Source organism: Theropithecus gelada, chromosome 4 (genome assembly GCF_003255815.1).
Source record: "Theropithecus gelada isolate Dixy chromosome 4, Tgel_1.0, whole genome shotgun sequence".
In the NCBI taxonomy this organism is placed as follows: domain Eukaryota; kingdom Metazoa; phylum Chordata; class Mammalia; order Primates; family Cercopithecidae; genus Theropithecus; species Theropithecus gelada.
Genome location: NC_037671.1, coordinates 6,133,575 through 6,160,580, shown reverse-complemented (window position 1 = coordinate 6,160,580; position 27,006 = coordinate 6,133,575). Strand labels below are relative to the sequence as shown.

Below are 27,006 nucleotides of genomic sequence, written 5' to 3'. Positions count from 1 at the left end.
GCTCTGTCGCCCAGGCTGGAGTGCGGTGGCCGGATCTCAGCTCACTGCAAGCTCCACCTCCCAGGTTCACGCCATTCTCCTGCCTCAGCCTCCCGAGTAGCTGGGACTACAGGCACCCACCACCTCGCCCGGCTAGTTTTTTGTATTTTTTTTGGTAGAGATGGGGTTTCACCGTGTTAGCCAGGATAGTCTCGATCTCCTGACCTCGTGATCCGCCCGTCTCGGCCTCCCAAAGTGCTGGGATTACAGGCTTGAGCCACCGCGCCCGGCCCTGAGGAAACTCTTAGAGGGCTGCCTCTCAGTCCGCTTGTCCCCGGGATGCTGGAGGCACTGAAGTGGAAGGTCGGGAGGCTTCCTGGCTCGCCCCACCTCGGACCTTCTTCCTCTCCCGACCGGAGAGCAGGGGCCAGGAGCCAGACTGCACAGTCACATTCTGCTGTCATGCTGCCAGTTTGGCATGGTGTTTTTAGAAGATTAATAGTTAGTTCAAAGGAAGAAAATAAAAACACACTCTTGGGTTTAATAGTGTTGTCGGCTTTTGAGAACCATCCTACTTTTTTTTTTCTTTTGGTCAGAAAAATAGTATGTGTAAGGAATGATTGCAGGAAGTGTTGGAAACGAAGCTGTGTTGCTGTTCCCAGGATGCTGCTGAGGAGGTCAAAATTAAGGGCACGGCATCCTGATAGGTGGTGGGAGGACCTGAAAGCACAGTAGAGCCCCGGGTAGACCTGGACCCGCTTCTCCTTCAGCATCTCCCAGCTGTGAACACAGCTGCTCCCTGGAGGGCGTCTTCCATCCTCGTCTGGCCCACTTTCTAATCTGGTGCTGACTGTGCAGACAGGATGTAAAACTAGTAAAATACCCCTTAATTTGGGTCAGTTAGGGGTGAGGCTAAAATGAATAGCTCAGACTCTAAGTAATCAAAACCCTTTCTGAAGTAGTTTTATTACTCTCAGATCCGAAATGTTACTTACCAACAGACATAAGCCCCCGAGGACCTGCTTAACTGACAGACAAAATTAATGAGTAATAATCACCTTGTGCCAGTTGCTGCACCAGGCGCATTCCTGGTGTTATTTTTGACTCTTGTAACAACCCTGTAGTGAAGGTTTTGCAACTCCTACGTCATAGATGTTAAAACTGAGCCCCCCGCAAGGTGAAAAAGCTTGCCCTGGCGATCGCGGGGTCAAACTAGAAATAAAACTGGGGTTTATCAGGCTCAAACTCTGAGCTCTTCGCCTGCATCCCAGCTGTGCTTGACAGCACATTCGCACACTGGCTCAGACCCCACCTTAGGCTCTGGATTCCATATGACCAGGCTCTCACTTACCATGCGATGCCCTTCCTCAGAGACAGTGGTAAGCCAGAGCCTAGCCCAAGTGTAATGAAGACAAAGGGCAATTGGATAAAAACCTGAAGGATTATGCTGTCCTGTACTAGTCAGACCTACCATAGTTGAGTAACTTTGGGATATGGAGTAGGCCCAGGGCAGCCTCGGGCTTTGTGTACCTTGTTTTTAGCTGGTTGGTGTTAGCTGTTTTCATGGAAAAGGTGATCATTTAGATCCATGGTTGTACTGGCTTCTAGTTTGAGCTAAATAAAGCAAAAAGAAAAAGGAAGGAAGGAAGGGAGGGAGGGAGGGAGGGAGGGAAGGAAGGGGCATCATATCCTCTTCAAGATGGTTAGACCAGTGTTGAAACAGTAAAAAAAAAAATTGGTTTACCATCTTAGGTACAAGGAAGAAAGGAAGGAAGGAAGGAGGGAGGGAGGGAAGGGAAGGAAGGAAGGAAGGAGGGAAGGAAGGAAGGAAGGAAGGGACATCATATCCTCTTCAAGATGGTTAGACCAGTGTTGACACAGTAAAAAAAAAAAATTGGTTTACCATCTTAGGTACAAGGAAGAAAGGAAGGAAGGAGGGAGGGAGGGAAGGGAAGGAAGGAAGGAAGGAAGGAGGGAAGGAAGGAAGGAAGGAAGGAAGGAAGGGGCATCATATCCTCTTCAAGATGGTTAGACCAGTGTTGAAACAGTTAAAAAAAAAAATTGGTTTACCATCTTAGGTGCTCTGATTCATGTGTTACAAAAAAAGATGAGTCTTTGTCAGGAAGCCTAAGAGTAGGCCTCAATTAAAATGTTAATTTTTTTTTCCCTAATCCTTCCTGTTGTAAGGGTTTTGGACTAGAATGAAGGTAGTACCACTACACTGACCATTCGATTAGCAGTTGTCCTGGCTTGGCAGTAACTGACTTGTGAGATTTGTTGGGAGAGTCATGAGTCCCTGTGCATCAGGTCACATCTGAAAATGACATTTTCCACGGCAGCCTGGTATGGAGCAACTGAGCCCAAGGAAACCTGGGCTCTACTCAGGTCTGGCTTGGCTATAAGCTTTTTTAATTCTGAATGAGTCACTTCACCTCTTGTTCAATTTCCTTGTTTTTAAAATAGGGGTTGATCATAACTTTTTTCAGCATTTCAGTACTAAAAATTCTATTCAAAAAAGATACAGTGATATTAGTATCTTAAACAGCCATGATGTGTCAAATATCTGCTATTCACAGACCCTGGACAAATTATTATTTGTTTAGTCAGTGTAACAATGAAATAACACCAAAATCTTTCCTGTTTTCAGTATGCTACTTTGCTTTATATGCACATAAAGTGTACTGAATACTTCTCAAGACAAATGCTATAACCTATAACAAGTTAATACAAAGCAGAGAATTGTGTTTATTTGTATGAACTAGGGCTGTTTCTTTGAGTTTACTGGGGGAAAGAACCTGAGTTTCAATCAGGTACCGATTAATAATTTACATAAGAGACACTCGATCTTGGGCTAGCGTCACTTCTCAGCCTCAGTTTCTTCATCTGTGAAATGGACACACTGGTCATAATGCCCATGCAATGGGCCTGCTGTGCTGTCAGGGTGCTTAGTCAAAGCAGCTGGCAGAGTCCTGAGCACAGGGTAGATACTTAATGAATCTTAGTTTCCTTTCTTTGCCTAAAACAATGCTTAATTTAATGTCATAGATTTGTTCTATTAAGAGAGAATTATCCGGCCGGGTGCAGTGGCTCACACCTGTAATCCCAGCACTTTGGAAGTCCGAGGTGGGTGGATAATGAGGTCAGGAGATTGAGACCATCCTGGTGAACACAGTGAAACCCTGTCTCTACTAAAAATACAAAAAATTAGCCGGGCGTGGTGGCGGGCGCCTGTAGTCTCAGCTATTCGGGAGGCTGAGGCAGGAGAGTGGCATGAACCTGGGAGGCGGAGCTTGCAGTGAGCCAAGATCGCACCACTGCACTCCAGCCTGGGTGACAGAGCGAGACTCCATCTCAAAACAACAACAACAACAAAAAAAGAATTATTCATGGTTTTAAATAAATTTCTCATATACCCAAATTTTCTATTGGCTTTTGTAATAAAACTAGAAATATCTTTCCCTGGAGGAAAATTACCAATAGAGAGAAGTTTGGTGGAAACATTTAAAAACTATATTGCCCTATATAAATTTGGTATAAGAATTATGTATTAATTATTTAAATTAAGTTATACTTGGAAAACCAATCACAGACAGAGGATTAAGATGAATAGCAGGGCACAGTGAACACAGGTGGACACAGGAGCATTCTGACTTCTGGGAGGGTCGTTCCTACCTGACGTTCACACTGGGCCCCTCCCTCATCCTGAGCATTAGCTTAGGCATGAAGGAATAAGACATGGTCCCTTTCTTCAAGGAACTTGCAGCCTAGTGCAGGAGTCAGCAAAGTTTTTCTAAAAAGGGCCGTATAGTAAATATTTTTGGCTTTGCAGGCCATGTGGGCTCTGTCTCAGTTGTTTAACTCTGTTGCTGTAGTGCAGAATCAGTTGCAAATGAATATATGAATGAAGGAGCACCGCTGTGTGTCAATAAAACTTTATTTACAAACACAGACAGCAGGGCTGTGTTTGGCCTGTGGGCTACAGATTGCCGCCCCCTGAGCTAGTGGAAGAAAGACTTGTAAACAGGCAATTACGGTATATTGTAAGAACAGTCTACGTGTTTATCGTGAGTACAGGATGTTTCAGAGGCACAGAGAAGAGGTTCCTGATCCGGTCTTGGGAGAGGATACCCCTCAATGGAGTTTATTAAACTCTATAGAAATATAGAAGCATTTTCATTTGTGCATTTCTAATTTTGTACCCCTTTCCCTTTTCATTTGATTGTGTGCTTGCAAAAGTAATATGTGTTGCTTGAAAGAAAAAATGCATGCAGTACAGAAAATCGGCCATACTTTGACCGACAGGTGATATACAATGTTAAATCATTTTGGTTTTGGTGAGGTTTGTCCTTTAAAGCAGGCATCAAGCCAGAAAAGTTGGAGTGGGAGAATGAGGGTGTTGTGGGAATGGGGCACAGAAGAGCAACGTGGGCCAAGGGCATGGAGGCTCTGGGGAGCTGTGAGCACTTTGGCAAGGCTGGGTCATGGCAGCGGTTGGGGCAGGGGGTAGTGATGAGAGAGGTAGGTGGGGGGCAGCCACCCCTGGCTCTCTTCCAGAATTGATGGCAGCCAGTTTGCAAATGGGAAGAATAGAAGGTGACAGGTGACTCTGGCCATAAAGGGAACGTAACAGGGTCCTGTTACAACAAGGCCATAGCCTGCAGCTGTGGAAAGCCACTGAGGCATTTGTTTTCAGCCAGCGGAAGATGACTCCTTCACCCTCCAAGTTCTCTCCAGCATGGATCACCTGGGCCGTTACAGTCTTCTCATTTCAAGGATCCCCTGAGGCTCCCAGCAGAAGCTCCCCACCTCTAGCTGTCTTCCGGAATTGATGGGGACATCTGAAATGTTGATGCTAGCTACAGTCCAGCTCTGTTGACGCACTGTGTTATACTAGAAAATGCCCTCCAGCAACACTCGAAACAACTTTTGAATTTCTCAGGTTAACGGTCTTCAAGTTATCTCGTATACATGAGTGTGCTGGGAGCCTGTGTGCTGACTTCTTGCAGGACATTAATAGCTGCTCCCTTTTGATGCTTAGGGATCTGTGGGGTTCCTTCCTTCCTCCCTCCCTCCCTGCATTCCTCCCCACTTCCTCCTTCCTTTTTAACTTACAGGGCTTACTCTTAATTTCCTTTCTTAGAGGTAGTTGATGAGGGCCGTTAGTAAAATCCACATTGCAGAATTTGGAAAGACTCTTCAAGGTTTTGGTAGCTATAAGGGCACTGCATATTAATTATCTCTGCTGCCTTGTGGGTATCTATTCAGCTTCCCCAAATGCCACCGGGCCCCGTACCAAAAGAATAAGAACGTTCAATAATGCAAACCTCTGCTCAGAATGATACACCTTCTTATTTCCTTCAAGAAAAAGTAAAAGAAACAAAGAAAGAAAAGTGACTCATGGTATTTTTTCCTCAGAGATAATCCTACACCTCACTGAGGATGTGCTCAGGTGGTAATTTTTTCTGTTTTTCAAGTTCTACATCTCTAGCCCTTCAAAAATGGTCAAATTCAGTGAGAACCAGGAAAGCCCCAGTGTCAGTAAATGAAGCAGTTTCTATTTCTCTCCCACCGGGAAGGCTGCACTGCGCAGAAGAGGAGCGGGCAGTAGAGCTGTCATTTGAAGAAAAAAAGACAAAAAAATAAATAAATAAATTATTGCTTAAGGGTTCGAATGAATCTAAAATTACTACATTACTCGTTAAAATGGGACTACGTGAAGTGTAAGAAGCTTTACGGTGTGGCTCTAGGGTGGGTTTCCTTAGAGAGGCTCAGAATGCAGGTCTGCTGGAGTTGGGGTGTATCTTCCATCTAGCAGGAATGGTTTGCAATCGATTTTTGCCCCAGTTATTCCCCTCAACGTGCCGTGGTTATTATTTTAGCACTAAGGTAGAAAAAAGGAAAGATGAGGAGCAATTTGAGCAGCAATTAATATTCACAAAAAAAACAGAGAAACAAGATTGAAAAGAGAAAAAATTCCCCGGAGTACCCAAGGATGTCCATTATGTCATTCAAGGAAGCTTGCAATGATGCCAACTCTAATTGGCAGTTGTGTTGGCTACTGTTGACTGCAAACCTCCTAAAATTGGAGGATGAGCTTAGAGGCAAAAAGCAGAGAGTAATTTGAGGTTTTCAAGTCATGCAGTATATCTTGAGTTTTGATGGAATCTTTTAGGGAAAAAAAAAAAAATCTGTCAACTGTTAGATTAAAAATACTGAAAAACATATTTAGGTAGCAGAGGCTGCGTAAATGTTGAGAAACTAACTGTGGCGAATGTGCTTCATCAGCCTGGCTTGTGGAGGGTGTTTCTTTTGTCCGTCTGTGACTCATCTTCCAGGGTGGACTCTGTGTGTGTTCTTGCCATTTCTATTGTCTACAGTTAAGAAGTGCAAAGCACAGCACATCCATGGTATATAAAACACTGGTTCATGAGAGGCTGCTGAAACTCTGTTTTAGGAGGGGGAATGCTGACTCTACATTTCTCTAAATTCCTGCGACCCAGTCAGGAACTTTGTTTTACTTAAGCTTTTGAAGTTTTAAGCAGTTACTGTCCTCTTTGTAGGACTGAACAGAAATATTTTCTTTTATCTCAACTGACACTGCTCAGCTTTAGAACAGACAGTGTGCACAGCGATTGGTAAAACCCTCGTGGTTTGCTGATAGAACAATTTCAAATGGGGATCTCCACTACAAAAGATGAAACTTGGGGGAAAATTGTCATTCACTTCCCTAAAAAACACTTTTTGCTTTAGTCAGTGGCATTAACATGCATAATCTTCAGGCTGTGAAGACATGGTTTGTTCCCAGCCACTTTCAAAATAAGCTTCCTCTAGGCCTGATTTATAGGATTGTCTTAAAATACGTGTTTCCGAGAAGGCGAAAAGGTTTTTCCTTTGTTGGTTTGTTGTTTAATGATTTTGTCTTTGCCTCCCCACCGTCACTACCACTGTGGGAGTTTACATTATTTTTCCCTACATTTTTTTCTGTCATTTGAGGGCTTGAAGATTCATCGTAGAAAATTTGGAAAAGTCAAGAAAAGTATAAAGTTGAAAATAAAACTCGGTCTTATTCCTACTCTTTAGAGATAGTCACTTTAAAATATTTTGGAATATCTTCTTTTAACTTTCCCTGCCTGTACAAACATCCCTTCTAGTCACCGTTTTTCCATTCTGAAGCTTTGTCATACAATTATATCATGAGCGTTTTCCTCGATCATTCATTTTCAAAGGTGAAATTTTTAATGACGCTGTGGTATCACTGACATTTAGTCAGGTTCTCAACTTTTGCTCTTATAAGTTGCAAACAGTGAAAATCATGGCATAGGGACCTCTGTGTGTGTCTCTGATAATTTACTTGAGATAAAGTTCCAGGAAAGGGAATTGCTGGGATAAAGAGTGGACCCCATTTAAAGTAATGTGCTACATATTGCCAAATTGTCTTTCAGTAAAACAGTGCCCGGTTTATGCTCCTTGTATAGGTTTATACCTCTTTGCTTCTCCTGCATCTTTAGAAATTTTTTTAAAATTTTCTTTTTGAAACAAAATATTGCCTTTTTTTTTTTTTTTTTTTTCTTGAGACAGTATCTCGTTCTGTCGCCTAGGCTGGAGTGCAGTGGTGCAATCTTGGCTCACTGCAGCTTCTGTCTTCCAGGTTCAAGCAATTCTCGTGCCTTAGGCTCCTGAGTAGCTGGGATTACAGGCACGCACCACCACACCCAGCTAATTTTTGTGTTTTTAGTACAGGATTTCACCATATTGGCCAGGCTGGTCTAGAACTCCTGACCTCAAGTGATCCTCCCGCCTTGGCCTCCAAAAGTGCTGAGATTATAGGCGTGGGCCACTGCACCCGGCCGTCTTCATTTTCGTTAGTGAAATCAAACATTTCTCAAGTGTTTATTTGTGTTTCATATTTGGTTAATCATCTGGGTGCTAACTCAATTTCTGGTTGCAGTATTGGTGTATATTGATATGTAAATGGATATATATTACAAATTTAGGTCTTTATAATTTTGCTTATTGTATTTTTGATGTGTAGACTTTAAAAATAGTAATTAATAGTAAAGTAGTAATCGTTAAACTATTACAAAATCTACCAGTTGTTTCCTTAGGTAGTTTTTCCTCCCTAGTTTTTCTCTTTAGAGATTTTATCTTCACTTCAAAATTAAAGAAGCAATCTATTTGCTTCCAATTCTTTTATGTTCTTGTTTTACATTTTATCATGGAATTCATTACCGTGGAAAACAAGATTGTTTTCTTTATCTGCCATTTATTTTCCATCTTCTTTAGAAATTTTCTGAGTTTCCTTGATGACTATTTCTCCACTCTGACAAGTCAAGCAATTATTCCTTTCAAAATAATATTAATGGTATTTTCTTTAGCTTATCCTTAAACTATACAGGTCCAAAAAGAGTCTACCAGATTTTCTCTGACTCCGCAGTTTTGTTTTTTTTTTCTTATTTTGCCAGAACACAGAGCAACTAACATGTGTGAAATGTAGACACACTTGGGAGTCATTTGTCTCACCGTTTAGTCATGGCTCAGAGGCGTCACATGGCATCATCATGAATGTCCCTGGTCTTGGAAGAATGACAAAGCAAGCAAGCCTAAGATTATGAAACGGAGCCATGACTTTAGTGCTTTTATGATCTTGTTAAACCTGCTGATGAGGTGTTAACAAGGTTAATTAAAGGATGCTTTTCATTGTTCTCTAGGGAATGGGTTTGAGGGAGATTGGAGTTAATGCAGGGAGACTCTTGTATTAGTTCAGGAGAGGGAGGAGAGCTGGTGACTTTTCCTTATCTTGTCTGCTTACCCCCTGCAAATTCCATCCCAAGGAAATTTGACCAGAGAACAAGGTTCAATTTGCAAAGAACAGAAGCCACTCTGGTATTTCAGGAGATAGGGACTGAATACAGGGAATAGTGCTGACTGAGTTGCTAGAGCAACTGTAAACGGGCCTCTGGAAGGATTCCTGGAAGAACTCTGGAGAGCTAGCCTGTCCAGGGAACTGTGCCTCCATTAGGAGGCTGAAGAATTAGAAAGTCACTGTCCCAACCACTGGTTCCAAGATCACACCTCCTTAGCCACCTCCAGAACTGCTGGCTCCCAGACCACCCAACCCTTGCCAGATCTGACCAGCAAAATGGATGTCTCCCTTCCTCCCCTCTTAACTCTCTTCCTAGCTCAAGTCATCCGGAAATTAGAACAAGGTTGCACACAGAAAGTTATTTTGGGGTGTGCACGTGATTGGCAGGACCAAAATCACATTTGAAGCTGTAGGTGTACCAGAATCTGGAAGTGTTGTTCTTGGCCTTCCAGCTCGCATTATAGGAGCACACACCAGAAGGAGACTGGGATCACATGAGTGAGCGCCTACCCCGTCCCTATAAATCGGGGTGTCTGTGGGGGCCATGGAGCATGGATGGTATGTTCAGGACATATTTGAAAGGTAAAACCTGCTGGAATTGGTGATTGATTTGATGGAGAGGGAGGTGACAAGGGTAATGTCAGAGACAAAACCTATTATATTAAGTTCTGGTTTTGTACTTTTTAAAACATTACTCCTGTTATATATTTTTTTTAATCTGAAAAACTATAAATTGCTTTAAACATTGCTTACCCACTGGTCAGTGAAATGACCAGTTGCCATATCTTATCTAGAGCAATGTGAACAAATTTCAAGAGCCAGGTGACCTCAAAGCTTCCTCATACTACTGAAATTCATTAGGAGATTATACTGTGTCTGAACATATTTTCTTTTCCTGGTACATTTTTGTCAATACCAGAAGTAGAAGTCAAACAAGGGTGTCGGCGCCATGGGTTCCCCCAGCCCCACCCTACCCTGCTAAACGGCGGTGGCTCCAGGATGGCAAGGGTGGTGTTGCGGGCAGATCCTCAGGTATGAGTAACCCTTATCATGGTAAACTTGCTGGGCCTGGGAATCCAGTTGGTTTACTGGTTGCTTCAGATATGCTGTCTATTCTTGTGCCTAGTTCAGGAGGGTTTAAGGCAGCAGGTGACTGCCTCGCCCTGGGTTTCCCGCCCCCCTCCCCACGGGGAAGCCCACAGGCTGGGAACTGTGGAGCCAGCCATACTTTTAACCAGGCTTCCTCTCCCTACCAGCCGTGTGAGTGGCCCAGTCTCCCTCCACTGTCTTCGTTTTCCACTGTGGCACTGCTAATGGATAGGGCTGGCCACTGAACATCTTATTAGCTAGCACCTTAATGGGGTCGTGGCTGCCGAGGCCGGGTCTGGTCATTGCTCAGGTGGCTGAACTCACAACAGTATTGGCAATTTCCTCCAGTCCCCTGAATGCTTTATTAAAATTTCTTCTGCCTCCTGGCCATCTCATAGAAGCATAATATACTCATTTGCATCCTTTAACCTCAAGTAAACTCATCAGTGGGAAGTCTTGGTGAAGACATGAAAGCATTTCAAATGACTCCCTGCCATTGAGACAGCAGCTGGTGCCCTTCTTCCCGGCAGCAACCTGGGGTCGGGACGTGTTCCTCTCCTGCCGAGACTGTGCCCAGCCGAGGCTCCCAAAGGCATGATGCAACTGGGAGATGAGTGGTTACAGGTGTCGTGAGCACCTCCCCTGCCAGAGGGTGTAAACCAAGCTGGAAAAACAGAATGTGCACCCACTGTGATTTATGAAGCTGTCACTCACATTTTAAGGCAAAACCTGCATTCCTGAAGTTAGAAATAGGTTGCGTGGTGAAAGGTTTTTATTATCAGAAATACATTTTTTCCTAGAAACAGCATACATAGGTGGATGTTCGTTTTCCAGGCTTGCCTGCAAAAGCTCACTTAACTCATCACCTAGCTGTACAACCCTGCAGGACCGAGCAACAGCAGCTGGTCGTTTGCGTGGTTCCCACGGCGTTTTCGCTTCTCCCCGCTCTTGGGAGTTGTTTGAACCCCAGCCCAAGACGGTGAAGCTCATTCACTGTCTTCAAAATGGCGGGGCAGTGTCAGCCAGTAGTTCTGAGTCGCGGGGCAGGCTTGCTGAACCACACTGCTGTGCTTACCTGCAGGAGTTTTCATCCAGTGGGCCTGGGATGGGGCCCAGGAACTTGCCTTTCCTAACTAGTCCCCACGTGGTGCTAACGCTGCTGGTCCCTGGAGTGCAGTTTGAGGACCACTGGAGCAATCATGGAAGGAAGTTAACCCTGTAAGGAGCTCCTGTGTCTGAATTCTTAATAAGAATCTGTGCAGCCAGCAGTGCCCTGCTCCCCAAATTCATGAATAAACCCTGACAACAGCAAATTCCAAGCCGTCTTTTATTGACGAGGCCCTCGTGCAGTCTGTGCTTACATTCCCGTCTTCCCTTTCTTCCTGGGCCTGGCGTTGCAAATCACTCTGGAAGCAGATGGGATAGAAAAAGAAGTCACCCTCCTCAAGTCTCTGGAAAGCCATACCTGTGTCGGGGCATCGGCGAGCCAGTGTGTGTCCCAAGGAGTCCAGGGCAGAAGTGGGGACATTGTGACAGACAGTGCTTTTCTACTTATCCCCGCCGGGCACCTTTCCCTGCATCCACTGACACAGAGCGTGGCTTTTCCTGAATTTTAGGGATGCTAAGAACCACAGCTGTGGCCTCCGAGGCCTCGATAAGGCTCTGGAAGTTTGGAAACACGGGGCAGGGCCTGAGCTTACAGTGCTCTCTAAGGATCCTCTGTGCTGCAGTCTGGGGTGCACAGAGACAAGGGGCCGGGGGAGACATCTAAGAAGACAGAACTAGGATCAGGGGTCAGCCCACCACCTTCCATGTGCCTGCCCCCCTCCAATCCTGCCTCTGCTCCCAGAACACCTCCCGCTCTGGCATTCCCAAATGCATTGGTGTGCGTTTCTTCAGCTGCTTCCCCGCACCACCCCACCCCCGTCTCCACTGACCTGGAGTTGCGAGGCCAGAACCGGAAACTTTGTCCACTTCTTTGCAGCAGAAGCAGGGCATCTAGACCCCCAGCTCTGCGTCTGCATGACCTGGCCAGCGGAGACCCTGCTTATTTGCCCCTCTGGCCCAGATGCCAGCTGCATGTGGATTTGAGTCCACACTTGGACACGCATCACTTAGAGGGAACAAACAGAATCTCCTGATTCTGCAAGTGGAGAAAAGAAAAATGGGAATATTTTTTGTATTTTTCTTATCAAACAGTACAATAGTCTGAATGTTGTATTTACTAATTGACCGGCTTTCTCTCCAAGTAGAGCAGATGGCTTTAGAGGGGAAATAGGAAAACGCAAGGGACATTTCCAAGGGCAAAATAGAATGTTTATATTTCATATTTACATTTAATTACATGGAATTATAGTTAAAGTTCATATTTCAACATTCACTACTAATGCTCACCTTTATTTTTAAGACTCTCGTAAAGTTTGGGGAATGTTTTGGGATGAAAATGCAAAAGTTACTTTTAACCTCCTCATGTCATCATGATGCCCATGCAGAAAGTCGTCAGGGTCTCCCAGCCCCTGGGTACTCGGAGCAGCTCGTCATGGTGAGGGACCATTTGTCCTCAGGGACGCCTGGTCTCCGTCGCTGCCCACCTCTGCCTCAGTTTACATTTCCCGTGTTGGTTGGGACAGAAGAACACACATCCCCAGACTTCCTGCATCATTCTGTGCAGACTTATAATCTGTCCCAGACTAAAATGTTACATTTCCTTTTGTGGGCAAATTATATGTCTCATTGGATTTTCAAAAATGTGGAAGAGACTCTGAATGGCGTATGTGGCATGGTACTGGCAACGGTGCCATGGTCCCTAGAGGGTTATTGTATTGCCCTTAAAATTGAGTACGACGAGCTCTGTGTATGTTTCTCTCTGATTTATTTTCTATTTGCCCCTCTCTAGTGGGATCTTGTGTGTGATAATGCCTGGAAGGTCCATATCGCTAAGTTCTCCTTACTGGTTGGATTAATCTTTGGCTACCTAATAACTGGATGCATTGCTGACTGGTGAGTACCAACGTGCCCGCCGCACGAACCTTTGGAGGCCACAGCACGCCTTTGCTGGCTAAAGAAAAGTAATCAGTGTTAGCTTACCGTGGCCGTCTTTTCCCAGTGCCAGAGCAGAAGACCAAAGCCGCCACATGGAGAATGCAGAGCTCAGAGAAATGGCCCATGCATGTAGCAGATCATTTGGAAGTGTGCATTTAAACTCAAAGCAATTCTCTAGCTTCTAGAATCTAGCAAAACCAGCCTGCAGCCCCATCTACCTCTAACCTTTGATGTTTAGTTAGAGCTTGAAGACTTATGTGCAGGGCTCCAGGGGGTGGATGCACTGAGGGGCGGATGCAGAAGATGCATTAAAAAATAGGGGATGGGGGAGCTAAAGACCCTTCCCCCATGCAAGCTGAATGAGTCAGGCAGTGCTGATTAGCACCTCTGAATGTCATACAGATTTTAGAGAGGGACAGTCCTTGGCTTGGCCAGGAGATGCCTCTGTGGGGTCTGCGGGGAGCTGCACCTTGAGTGATAAAGAGCATTTGGGTAACACACATGGGCTCTGTGGGCAGGGGCGGGGTGGTGGCCAGAGGTGAGAATGCATGTGCTTTGTGTGGGTCGGAGAGGAAGTCCGGGTACCCGGAGCAAGGCAAGCAGTTCAGGATGAAGGGATGAGGTTGGTAGGACAGAGGTCTGCAGGTAAAGGTGGTAGCAGAGACAGTAATAATGATAACATTAGCAGCTGAAAGATTACCATGTAGCAGGCACTGGGCTAAGTAGTTCCATACATTAACATCTCCTTACAACACCCCTAATAGGAGATGCTATTATTACCTGTGTTTTATAGTTGGAAAAGCACAAAAGTGTAAGTGAAATCTCCAAGTTCACTCAGCTTTAAGCTGGAGGGCCAGGACTTGAAACTCAGCCACGTGGCCTCAGAGCCTGCCCCTCCACCAGGGTACTGCAGCGCTTTTATTTAAGGCACTCTGTGGTCACAGGGGCAGCAGTGGCGATGTGTCTAAGCGGGAGGCAGTTGCACAATGTTGACAGGTTTTTCAAGTAGCGGGATTGCTCAGGAGAGAGGCGTAGCGTAACTGTCTCCCCAGCTTACATTCTTTTATCTTTTTATCTTTAAAGGATTCTTTTGTGTGTGTGTGTGTGTGTGTGTGTGTGTGTGTGTGTGTGTGTGTGTGAATTGGGACTTCTTGGCCTTGATGAAATAAGGGCCCAGAGTGATATGGAACAAATTCTATAGGTTCTGTGACCTCTGCCCCTCAGTTAACTGAGAATGCTGGCCAAGGCAAGTGCCTGGGTGGACAGCAGCAGAGGGTCACGTTACACATGTGGAAAATTTCCTCCAAAACCTAGCGTCCATTTGGGAGTTCCTTGAGCTGACATGTAACGTGATTTCCTGTGTGCTTGACATCTGCCTCATCGTCATTTGCAAGTGCTTCTCATGGACACGTTTTCTGGGCAGCAACAGAGAAGCAGTCAGTGACCTCTGGAGACCTATGCAGGGAACCCCTTGGGGGCTTTCTTTGGTGGAGGCAACACAGGGTTTATTTTTTAAACTGAATACTTGAGTTCATAGGTTTCTAGTGTGAGCTATATTGGTCTAAAATATACCGTTTCCCAGAAATCTACATTGAAATAGGTTAGAAAAATATACTAATATAATCCATGTCACTGTCTTTCTAAAAAAATGCAGACTCGACTGGGGTTGTAGTGTCCTTATTCAATAAATGATTTAATAGAAAAGTAAAAATCAACTTTTGTGGATGAACCAGTCTGTAATAGTTTAAATTGTTTCAAGGTTGTTTTCTTAACTTTCTTCTTGTACACACGTGTGGTGTGACCTCCCTGATCACACACCAGGCCTGAGGACAGAAGAGTGTGGGTCTTGCTCTTAGAGTAACCAGAAGTCTGACATCGCAAACCGTTTCTCTGCAATTGCTTTTCTGAGGGTCCTCCTCAGATGGGCAAGATTGAGGGGGTGCCCTGGGAATCAGGGGCAGGCTGTCTGAGTGGTAGTTTTTGAACACTTTGAGTGGGCTTCCCTTTCAGTTTGAAAGCTTGGTATTTTCCAACCCCGTTTTCTGGCATTTTACTCCCTGCCTGAGCCTTGCTTAAAAGGAAATAAACCCATTTAAAGGGAACTCCAGACCTCTCAGCTGTGGGCCCTGTTTCATGGCTCAAGGGGAAGTGGATCAGGTCATACAATACGCTTCCTGGGGCTGCAGTCAGCATTTAGTAACATTTAAGTAGTATACTTCTTTATTTAAAAAGTTACTGTTTCTGACACCAAGTTTTGTCTGAGGATGTTCACTGGGTATTGGTATAGAATCCGCTAGCTCAGGTGGGTAGGAGGGCCGATGGCCAGTGGCCCCAGGGATGTGCTCCCTTCTTTGCTGTGTTTGTCACTGCAGCAGCCCTCTGCCTCCTTCCCCAGCCCGCCCTGGGATGCTGGCCAGTATGAGCTTCCCCAGAGGACCCCTTGCCTGCCAGCTCCTGGCCGAGTGTGGCCAGTGTGGGGAGCACCAGCTGTAGATCCTCAGGGGAGAGGAGAGTGAGGTCAGGCACTTTTATGCCCAGCTTGCTCTCTACCAGGCTGGAGGGGCCAGCCACCTCCTGTCCATGACCTCCACACAGCACCTCTTTCTCTCTGGGGCCAGGACCATCCTTCCCCTACTCCCGGCTGCCGAGAGCCACAAGGTCCAACACCATCTCTTGTGGGTTCCCTCTCAGCTTGTTCACTCTTCTGTAAATAATCCCTTTATTAAAATCTCCTCCAGTCACTTCATTTGAGTGGGACCCCTGTTCCCTGTTGAGACCCTGTGTCAGTTCTCTATGGCTACTGTTACAAATCACTACATGCTTGGCGGCTTCCACACCCGAAATGAGTGATCTTACAGTTCTGCAGTTCACAAGTCCAACAAAGGTCTGACTGGTCTAAAGTCAGGGCGTCAGCAGGGCTGCGTTCCTTTTTACAAGATCTAGGAGACCATCTGCTTCCCTGCTTTTTCTAGCTTCTAAAGGCCACCTGCATTCCATGGCTCACGGCCCCATCCTCCATCTTCAGAGCCAGCAACGTCAAGTCAAGTCCTTCTCACACCGCTACGTCTCTGGTTCCCTGGAGCCAGGGGAGGTTTTCCTTGTCATTAGATTGGACCTACCTGGAAAGTCACCTCATCTCAGGGTCCTTAAGCTTAATCTCATCTTCAGAATTCCTTTTGCCATGAAAGGTAAAATACTCACAGGTTCTGAGGATTAGGACATGGACAGATTTGATGACCGTTGTTCTGCCCACCACAGATCCTAAGTGACAAAGTCCTCTGCATTACAGACAAGGACTGTGGCTTTATCAGTCCTCTCTGAGAGGGTTCTGTCCTGGGAGCCAGTTCCTAGGAAAACTGTCCATACTTGTAACTAACATGTGTTGAACGCTTGCTGAGGCATTTGTTCATATCCACTCCTGTCGACAACATTATGAAGTGGACATTAATTGGCCCTTACCAAAGGGAACTCTAGGCTCATTTGAACAAGCCCAGCCTTACTCCAGATCACATAGTTCAGAAGTACTGATCCTGGATTCAGAACCAGCACGCCCCTGGCTTCAAAGACCGTGTTTGCCCTGTAGACCTTGATAAGTTTTACTTGTTGATTTTAGCAACCATTTTTTGGGAGGCAGGGACTTAGAATGGTTGCTACACGCTTAAAAAAATCAAACATCTTTTCTAAAATATCAGAACAGAGCAAACATTGTTTGGTAGGCGTCAGGGATATAGAAATGCAGGAAGGAATGAGCACTAAAACATTTCATTATTTATTTTGTGCCAGGCATTGCATCTGTGCCCATCAACCCCCCAGTGAAGGATCTCAACACTCCACAACGTGGGATGCTTATCCCCATTTCATAGACCAGGGAAGTCAAGCGTAATGCAAGATGTTAGAGTTAGTTCATTTTTCTTCATTTTAGGAGAATGACTAAAGCTGTATTTTAAATTTATTTTTGTAAATGAGTTAGATTTGGACAAAATCAGCTCACAGTCTTTCCTGGTAAGGGCTTCCTGACCCCAGCACTGGACAAGGGAAAGTAATGGCTAAAATCTCTAGGTGAGATTATTAACTTACGTTGAGCTCCTAGCCTTGGCCTTGTTTCAGTAAACCAAAGTGACTGATGGGAATGGTTAGAACTAAAAGTTCTGAGTGTAATTTCATCCTGTTGTTCCTTTCCCTGTATTTTCTTAAAATTGCATCTATCTATATAGGGTAAGGCCATGCCTTACCTTTTTTTTTTAAACAGTTTTGTTGACATATAATTTGCATCCCATAAAACCCACCCATTTTAAGTGCACAATTGAATGAGTTTTAGTATATTTGCAGAGTTGTACAGCCATCACCACACTCTGAATGTAAAACATTCCCATCCCCTCAAAGGATGATAGAAACATCACCCCCCAGTCCTGGACAACCACAAATCTACTTTCTGTTTCTGTATATTTGTCTTTTCTGGACATTTTACTTGCATGTAGATGCCTTGTCATAAACACATCTAGGACAGTTCGAGCCCCTCAGCTACCCTTTGTGGTATTGTGGACACTGGGTCTGGATTTTTCCCCCTTTTTTCTCCTGGCAAATAGCATCCACTCTGCCTCCATTTCTCTGAGTTATCCTTTAGACCAAGCCAATCGTGTTTGATGGAGAGTTATTGTTGCCACTTTATTTCTGATCGGTTAATGAAGGAAAGATGGAAAGTTAGCATGGGGCCACAGGAACTGGTGACTTCCCCATTCTTGTGGACCACCCTCTACTGTCCTCCCAGGCACTCGAGAAGCACATCGCCCCCTAGTGGTCACTGATCTGGAACTGGCCAGCTCCAGGACCCATGAATTGAGGGTGTCTGTGGCCCTTTCCAGAGAACCATCACAGCCTGGACTCCCTGCCCCTCAGTCTAGCCAAGGGACTGCACTGTCAGCTCACTATCAGGTCATTGGGCATTTAAAGTTCACGCTATCTTACCTTAGTGTGTGATCCCTTAAAAATTACTTCTCGTCTTGTAGCTGAAACAAATTGGCAGATGGCTTGGCCCTGGCTCGGATAGGCTGTGTGTAGGATCAGGTATCTGACTTAGTTAACAACCTGGGGAGAGGAAACAAAGCCGCTTTGCTTGGTGACCATGTTGACTTTTGATCCAATCCCAAAGGTCAACGATTTCTTAAGACTTTTTATGCTGGGTGTATCAAGGTTCCTGTTTGGAAAGTTATTAATTTTGTTCCTCTTGCCTTGAATTATATCACTATACACTCAGAAATAGACTCAGCAACAGGAATTGGGCTCAAGTGTGAATTCTCTTACTCTGTAGTTGGTTGATCCCTGCTCTCTTAGCTCGAGAATTAGGGGGTTGGGCTAAATCTCCCTTTCTACCCCTAGTAGTCTAGGATCTAGTGAAGTGGGTATAGATGGCACAGGACTTTTTGGCCAGTACTCATTCAGCATATATTGAGTACCTGCTGGAGACTGGGTTTCAGCATCTAGTATCACTGTCTTGTTTCACAATGATTCCTAACTTTTTCCCTCTCCATATGCAGGGTCGGCCGGCGGCCTGTGCTGCTGTTTTCCATCATCTTCATTCTGATCTTTGGACTGACTGTGGCACTGTCAGTGAATGTGACAATGTTCAGCACACTCAGGTTCTTTGAAGGATTTTGCCTGGCTGGAATAATTCTCACCTTGTATGCATTACGTAAGTAGGAGCCTTCACCACTAGTCTTGAAAGAATTTAGCAAAAGTATGATTGCCTGGGAGGTTCTGGGGAAGATACTATGCATGCTGCTTGTTTGGGATGGCAGTTTTGTGGAAACACAAACACTAAAGGCCTCAAGTGTTGTGAAAGAGGCTTTTCAGGTGATGCCGTGAAACGTCTCACTCAATCCTGATCTCCAGCTCGGGCTCAGTGCACATCAAAGGACACGGGAGATTGCGTAACTGCTTGGAGAAGTGGCGATCGCTTCTTTCCTGACATGGAGAGGCTTTGGCTTTTCTCCAGAATTTTCTGCGTTGGTATTCTATATGCTTCTATCTGGTGTATAATTGGGTATCCGTACAGAATCCAAATTTTCCACATTCTCATGTCCACAGATGTGACCTTAAGTGGTCTGGAACTGAAACCTAAGCATTGGCACTGGAAAAGTAAATGGCAAAATTTGGTAGTTTTGGTCTTTTTAGGAGGATGAGACATTTCTTTCATTCATCTATCTTGTTTGTTGGCTGTATTAACTCTGCTGAATATAGTCAGGTTTCACTTATTTGTAGGTGGTGTTTGCTAGAACACAACCACAAACCCATAAGGAGAAGAAGAGTTTGAGGCATGGATATGTTACTCATTTGCTGGCTTTATACTTTTAGTCACTTTGTGGAAAGATCTGTTGGGGATACTGTAAGATTTTCCATATATTTTGTCTTTTTCTCTTTCTTTGACAACATGCATAAGAGTCAGATATAGATTAAGTAGCCATTTCTAGTATGACAAAATAAGAATAATTCTAATTCTTTTAAATTTGCATTTTAAATACTTCTTTTAGATAGCTAAAATTTTTGTTCCACTAGAAATATAATCAATTCAGGACATAGTTTTATTGTCACAGGAAGGAGCAGACACAGAGAAAGGCTACTGGTATATTCTTCTAGATTCATAGTTGGCTGTTTTGTCATCAATGTTTAACTGAACTGTAGTTTCTTAAAAATCACCTTTTCCAGTTTACTTGCATTTATCTTCGAACTCTTGTCTCTTGGGAAGTTCTTTAGGAAGATATGAATGACAAGATGAGTGGGCCTGGGTGATGCTGGTTGGGGACTTTGTTTCTTTGAATAAATAATGTGAGTATTGGGCTTGAATCTCCCCAGGCAAAATGCCTGTGCCATTGTCTATGGCCCTGACCCCTGTCAGTCTGTGCAGAGGAACAGGTCTAAGCACTTTTCTGCAGAAGCCTCCTGGTCCTGCCCTCAGGCAGCGCCTTGGCCCACACGTGTGCAGGTGTGCTGGGAGCATTGCTCCAGGCGGCCGTCCTTGCCAGGCTTCCATTCTCACAGGGGGAAGGCAATCCAGTCCTCTCACATGGATGACCATAAAAGGGGACAGCTCTGCACTGGGACAAAATGGAATAGCTGTGCTTTAGGAGCTCTGTGGAGAGTATAACCTCAGTCTTGCCACCCCCAGGCAAGAGAGTGTTCATGGAAAATTGCCTTACCGCAAATATGGTATATTGGTTTTATCTTGCATGCCAACTACTAATGACTGGCTGAAGCTGCCAGAGAACGGGGAGAAGACTTCTGAGATGACTTCGGGGCTCAGCAGAAGAGAACACCTTGATCCATTAGCCATGTCTGCTAGTGGCAAGGAAGGAGGGTAGGGAAGGGCTTCCTGTGTAACTGGCATTTGCCATCTGGAGAGACTGTCCGTGAATGAAGCCAGACCAGGAGTGAATTGTACCTGAATGGCATTGTTTCCACCTCACATATTCATAGACTTGTTTTACTGGCTTGCACTGTGACATCATGCCATTGACCTCTGAAGCCAATTGCTATATTTACTACAAAATACTATGTCGAAGATGTGTTTTCACTAGATTACATCGTGAGCTCTTTATAGCAGAAAGTTCTCTTCCACTTCAGAACCATACAAAGAATGTACTTACCCTAGGAGATTGCTTTGCTCCAATCTCCTAGGCACAGACTCATATAACCCAGGGGTTAGCAAACTTTTTCCGTGTGGGAAATTTTTCAGGCTTTGCAGGCCATATGGTCTGTCACAGCTACTCACTCTGCCATTGTAGCCTGAAAGCAGCCATAAAGAATATGTAAATGAGCAGGTGTGGCTGTGTTCTAATAAAACTTTATTTATAGAAATAGATGGTGGGCCAAATTTGGCCAGTGGGCCATAATTTTTCAACCACTGATGTACGTATTTGTGTGCGGGCCTGATAACACAGGCTTTAAATTCTGGCCTCTCTCCTAGTTTCGTCTTAACTTCCCTACTTTAATTTCTGCTTTGTCCCGTTTTTTCTTTCTCCATAATTTGCGTTATTTTGTGTGTATCTTGTTAGTATAAGCAGCCTTAGGTTTTTTCCTGCAAGAAAGCAGGGCATAAAGAAATGGTCATGTTTGCTTGGATTGGGACCACAAATTAAATAAACATCATGACAAATGCCATTGCAGTGAAAATGTCCCAAGTATCAACAAGTGATTGACCCACTGTTAGACCTAATAAAGTATTTGGGGTTACACAACTAAACTAAACTAAACCAAAGGGCTGTGAATGATGACTCGGAGTTTATTGAGATAATATTTAAACAATGATAATTTGGGAGAGTTGGTTAAGAGATGGCAAAAGAGCAAAGCTTCCGAGAGAATAATCAGAAGGAAATAAAGGGAGAATTTAAAAAGGAAATAGTCATAAAGGGCAGGTGGGATTGGGGTAGGATATGGTTGAGATGACTCACGTCTCTGCACATGTGGCAGTCTTGGGAGGAGGCAGAGGCTGATGGCAAGAAGTTAAGACAGGAACTCCCAGTCAATAAAGCTGAGTCAATAAAGCAGAGTCACTGAATATCCAAATTAATGTACTTGCTAGCATTTTATACACAGTAGTATTTATGCCTAGGTAATGCTCGGTAATTTGTTGTGCTTGAAGAAAGTTATTGATAAGCCAGGTCACAGGGTTGAAGTACTTCTTGACTCTAAAGGGAAGTTTAAAACTTTGATTTTTAAAGTTTTAAATAAAGCATTGATTATTTGGAAGTTCCATTTGTAATGGCCCCAACTTCTTTTCTTCCTCTAACCATAAGGTTTTTATCTCACTTAATGCATCTGCTGGAAAGGCCTGTGCTTTCTCAGAACAGAACTGGATAGCATTCTTTTTTTAGTCTTGCAGGTGCTTGGCGATGTAAGTAGGGAAAGTAATGATTTTTGCAGTTTTAGTTTCTTGTCTGGCTTGCCGTGAGGGTGGACTCTTCGTTTAGAGAAATGCTGCTGACTTGTGGACGTTTTCTGCTTTATTCGCAAGGCTGCTGAAGGTTTTTTTTTCCTGCTTTGGAGTTTTTCTAAAGTACATTCCAGTTAAATACTCTACACTTTACGTTTGTTTCCCTTAAGTCGCCAAAGGGCGATGTGGTTGTGTAATTAGTACATAAACTAGAGATTACCGGCATCTTCCTCAGGAGTGTTTGCATGGAAGCAGAGTGCACGTTGGCAAGAGCAAGAGAGAACAAGCCAAGCTCAATGGATTTCCCAGGCACAGTAGTGGCCTCTAAGACCTTTGTGAGACACTGAATTCATTTCTAAATACACTTGGGCTGGATCAGTGGCCTCTGGACACACACACACACACACACACACACACAGAGGCAGTCAAAAAACTGACTTAGCAAGGCAAAGGGCATGGACCAAGAAAAGAAGCAATAGATCACATTTTCCTATTTGTTTATGAAAATACAGTCTTATTTTCAGCCTGAAGAAATGGGCACTTCTCAGCCCAGGCGGACGCGATTTGTTGTGGTATGCATCCTTTTCCTAACCAGGATCCGTAATATCACAGACAAGGTAATATAGCACTGTGAAGAATGTCTTTCTTCACATGGAGCCATGAGAGATGATGGTTTTTTTAAGTTGATTTGATGTTGGACATGGTCAGTCCTGTGAGAGAGAATTTTTTTTTTAAATAAAAAATACTGTTTAAAAATGTCTCTTTTAACTTGATCTCTGCCTTTTCCCTCTCCACTTCTAACTGCCTCCCCCAACTACACTTTCCCAGTTTGAAATCATCAACAATAACTTTTGCTGATAGAGAGACCAAACCTTAGTTACTGTGGGCAAATGAAAGTGTTTTTTTTTCCCCCAACAATGAACCATTTTCTTGAAAAAGTCTCTCAAAGATGTTCTTATTATAATAACCCTCCTTAAACCTAGACAACCTAAATAATTGGATAAATGTTACCCAAGATCAAGGAGCAACCAGAAATTTCACAGCGACTCAGTTACTGATTACTTTGCAAAAATAGAAACCAAGTCTTGACTTCACTGGTAATAGACTCAGAGTTTGAGTTTGCTCTGGGCGGGGTGCTGGTCCCTTTTTCACATGACGCCAATGGTTTTAGATGCTTACAGAAGTGATTGAGTAATTTCTAATGTGCTGGTGTTGGATGGCTTTTTCTTTCTCACTATCCCATATATTTTTATGCTTTGATATTTCCCTGAACTACTATTGCTTGCAACATATTTCAGTCAACAGGATCGTTAAGCGTCAGCACTATGCTATATATGTTAAAAAAAAAAAAAAAGGACTGAACCAAATGGCTCCATGGAGTGGGCTGTCGAAGTGTGGAATGAAGAGAATGGAGATTGCTGATGTCAACTAGAAATGGCTTCAGCTACTCTGTGGGCTTCTAGGGAGCAAACATTTGCTGTGCGTTTGGTTGAAGGGGAAGTTTCACATGAATATGTGCTCAGTCATCTCTTTCTCTCCACCCGGTTTCCCCATCTTCAGATACGTGGGCCTTCCCAGTAGCCGCAAGTTCTCAGGGCAAAAAGACCTTCTCCCGGTAGGACCAACTCCATTCACAAGGCTTTTTCCACCAAGGACATGAGTCGGAGTTTACCAAAGGCCTTTGACGAACTTTTTTTTTTTTTTTTTGAGGCAGAGTCTCGCACTGTTGCCTGGGCTGATCTCAGCTCACTACAACCTCCACCTCCCGGGTTCAAGTGATTCTCCTGCCTCAGCCTCCAGAGTAGCTGGGACTACAGGTGCCTGCCACCACGCCTGGCTAATTTTTTGTATTTTTGGTAGAGATGGGGTTTCACTATGTTAGCCAGGATGGTCTCAATCTCCTGACCTCGTGATCCGCCTGCCTTGGCCTCCCAAAGTGCTGGGATTACAGGCATGAGCCACCGTACCCAGCCGACAAATCTTTTTTTTTTTTTTTTTTAAAGCTTCAAAGGAATTTTGGTTTTACTGAGGGTCAGATGGGCACAACCGGGAAATCGGAGCAGATTGAGGTCTCTTTATTGGTCATTTTCTTCACTGGAAATACGTTACTAACCCTGTAGGCAAACTGCGAAAAGCAAAGGAATAAATGTCTCAGCCAAAAGTAACGGCATTTGCTCTGTACCCTACAGTCTTCCCTGTCCCACCTCTGAGCAGTCAGAGCCTCTGGCCTCACTGCGGGGTAAGTAAGAATAGAAGTGTCTGGTGAGGCAGCTCCAGCCCTGGGAAGGCAAGGATGCTGCGGTGGCCCATTAGACAGGGCCACTGGTCATGGGTCTGAGCCTGGAGGGGTGAGCCATCCAGCAGGGAGCCACAACATGCCACTGAAGACTGATTTTTCTCAAAGTTGTGCCAGTCCTTCAAATAAAAATGTGCTCAGGCCTTTCTCTCTATCTCTACCTATATGTTAGCCAAAACCTGGACTCTTCTTTCTATAGACATTTCTCTGGAATAAACGCAAATGTCTCTAGGGCATGTAAGGATATGTCATCTCACCTGCATATTAAAAATGGAAATATGAGGACAGAGAAAGAATAAGCGGCCGGTGGCATCACTGAGACCCATCTGCCTAGTCTTCTGTCCAGAAGTTTGTGCAAGAAAACATGTAACTATTGCCTAAATGTACAGATAAGCTTTCCAGTGCACATATCTTTTGGTGTTTTGAATTTGGTGAAGGCAGATCTATGTCCAAATCAGAGGAAAATAGTAGCAAATATTCAGAGATATCTGGGCATTTTAAAATTAGAGTATTTGGATGCTTTTCCCTACAGGGGAGGTTGTTCTTAAACTGTGCATCAAAACCTTACGGACTAGGTTTTTTCCAGACTGGAATTTTAGTAGTGTGTCTGTGCTTCATTTGAAACAAAGCTGTTCAGTACTCTAAAACAGGAACTGAAAAGATCTGGAAATCAGGAGATCTGAGCTGGACTGCAGACTCCACAGTTGACTGACAGTCACCGTGACAGATTGTGAGATCTCTCTGAGCTTGTGTCTCCATCTCTATAAAGTAAGGGGATGAGATTTTAAACCATGTTTTGTGTAGCTGTGCGATCCCTTCCTGGAATAACTCATGGAGAAAACGAATGGAAAACAAAACAAATGGAAAACTATTGAAGTCCAATATAACTTCCAGTTTTAGAATTCTATGACTTTTGAATTCTTAGCTTAGCCTTTAGCCTTCCTCAGTGTTGAAGATTTCTTGGGGTGGGAGCGGGGGCAGTGAAACCCGGGGTGCTTCCTCTTCCCCCCCCCCCCCCCCGCCAGATGTGCTGGTCTCAACTCCACACTAGTAACTAGAGCTGTTGGACTTCCATCCTTCCTCACTGTGTGGCTGCTGCACCAGTGCAGCTCTACAAAGGTGAGCTGGGAAGAGATGCTATGATAGGGTAAGATTAATGGTTAACAGCTTCCCTTTCCCCAGGGTTCCAGACCCTGCCCTCATGGCAACAACCTTGCCCTTGCTGGCCCCTGCTGGGAAATCCTTTCCTGCTTGCTCCATTCACCTCTCTTACCACATGTTTGCTAGCTAGAATCCTATTACACTCCCTGGGAGTTTTTTTCCTTTTTTTCCACACCTGGACAGACAGGATGGGACCTGAAGCTAAAAGCTGAGTCGAACAGAAAAGAGTGTTCAGGAATGTAAGAGAGCAATATTGGTCTGAATTTGTTTTGTTCTGTGTTCTTAAAAGCAAATTAAAAGAGGAAATAAATCAGTCACCTTGAAAACAAGTAAAAAAACAAAAACAAAAACAACAAAAAACATTAGGCTTCTTGAAAACATCCAAATGTATCTGGTGGGAAGCAAACATTACTGGTTTGCCAAGACTTGCTGTTAGTGAAAAGACAGACTCTTGGCTGAGAGCACAGAGAGAAATATAACTCAAATGGTGCAGGGCCATGAAAGTGTGTTGTCAATAACTGTTTCTCAAATCAGCGCATCCTGCCAGATAGGCTCTGCTACAAAGAGTTTAAGTTTTAGTTTTTCATGACCTGCATGGAAGCACAATTTTCTCCTTTGCTCATTTGCTCCATGAACTTGTGAGGACCTGTCGGGTGCCAGGGGATGCACAGTTGGTTCCTTGATTACATACTAAACCCTCGCCATTGTTGAGTGTTGAGGACATAGAGGCTCACTCAGAGTTTAGTGAGTGAAGAGGCAGGGACACACCCTGCTGGGACGGTGAGCACCAGAGGAGACTCCTGAGCTGTGAGTTCTTTGGGGTCAGGGAGAATAGGTGTTTGCTATCTTCAGTGGGTGCTCAGATCCTGGAAGAGCTTAGTGCACTCTGGGTAGTGCGGGTGATTGGTGTTAGCTGGAGCCTAGTGCACTCTGGGTGATATGGGTGATTGGGGTTGGCTGGAGCCTAGTACACTCTGGATAGTGTGGGTGATTGGGGTTGGCTGGAGCCTAGTGCACTCTGGGTAGTGCGGATGATTGGGGTTGGCTGGAGCCTAGTGCACTCTGGGTGATGTGGGTGATTAGGGTGGGCTGGAGCCTAGTGCACTCTGCGTAGTATGGATGATTGGGGTTGGCTGGGGCCTAGTGCACTCTGGGTAGTGTGGGTGATTGGGGCTTACCCAGGGCCTAGTACACTCTGGGTAGTGTGGGTGATTGGGGCTTAGCTGAAGCCTAGTGCACTCTGGGTGGTGTGGGTGATTGGGGTTGGCTGGGGCCTAGTGCACTCTGGGTAGTGTGGGTGATTGGGGTTGGCTGGGACCTAGTGCACTCTGGGTAGTGTGGGTAATTGGGGTTGGCTGGAATCTAAACTATGAGTAACAAAGCCAAGGAAGAAGGATGGAACAACACACACAGACCTGTCCTCCATGACGTTAAGGCAGTGGCAGGCCACTGAAGGATCTCAATTGAGAAAGAGAAGCCTTTAGATGAATGTTTTGGAGGAATGTCTCAGGCTACAGTGTGAGCAGGCTAAAGAGGAAAAGAAGGCCAAGCTAGCAGCTGGGAGGCTGCTGTGATAGGGAGGCAAGGAAGAAGAGCTTGAATGAGGGTTGTGGCCATGGGGCAGGAAAGACTCTGAGGAGGCAGAATCGC

At 44.7% G+C, this 27,006-nt stretch overlaps 1 protein-coding gene across 3 annotated transcripts in view; it reads left to right on the top strand.

The window, feature by feature from the left end:
• The window catches only part of SLC22A23 (solute carrier family 22 member 23), a 190,669-nt gene that overhangs the window by 28,593 nt on the left and 135,070 nt on the right, over nucleotides 1-27,006 (top strand). For all 3 annotated transcript variants that reach the window (XM_025383941.1, XM_025383942.1, XM_025383943.1), the window contains 2 exons: nucleotides 12,828-12,931; nucleotides 18,508-18,662. In XM_025383941.1, the coding sequence (XP_025239726.1) occupies nucleotides 12,828-12,931; nucleotides 18,508-18,662 (259 nt within the window). The remainder of the gene's footprint in view (nucleotides 1-12,827; nucleotides 12,932-18,507; nucleotides 18,663-27,006) is intronic.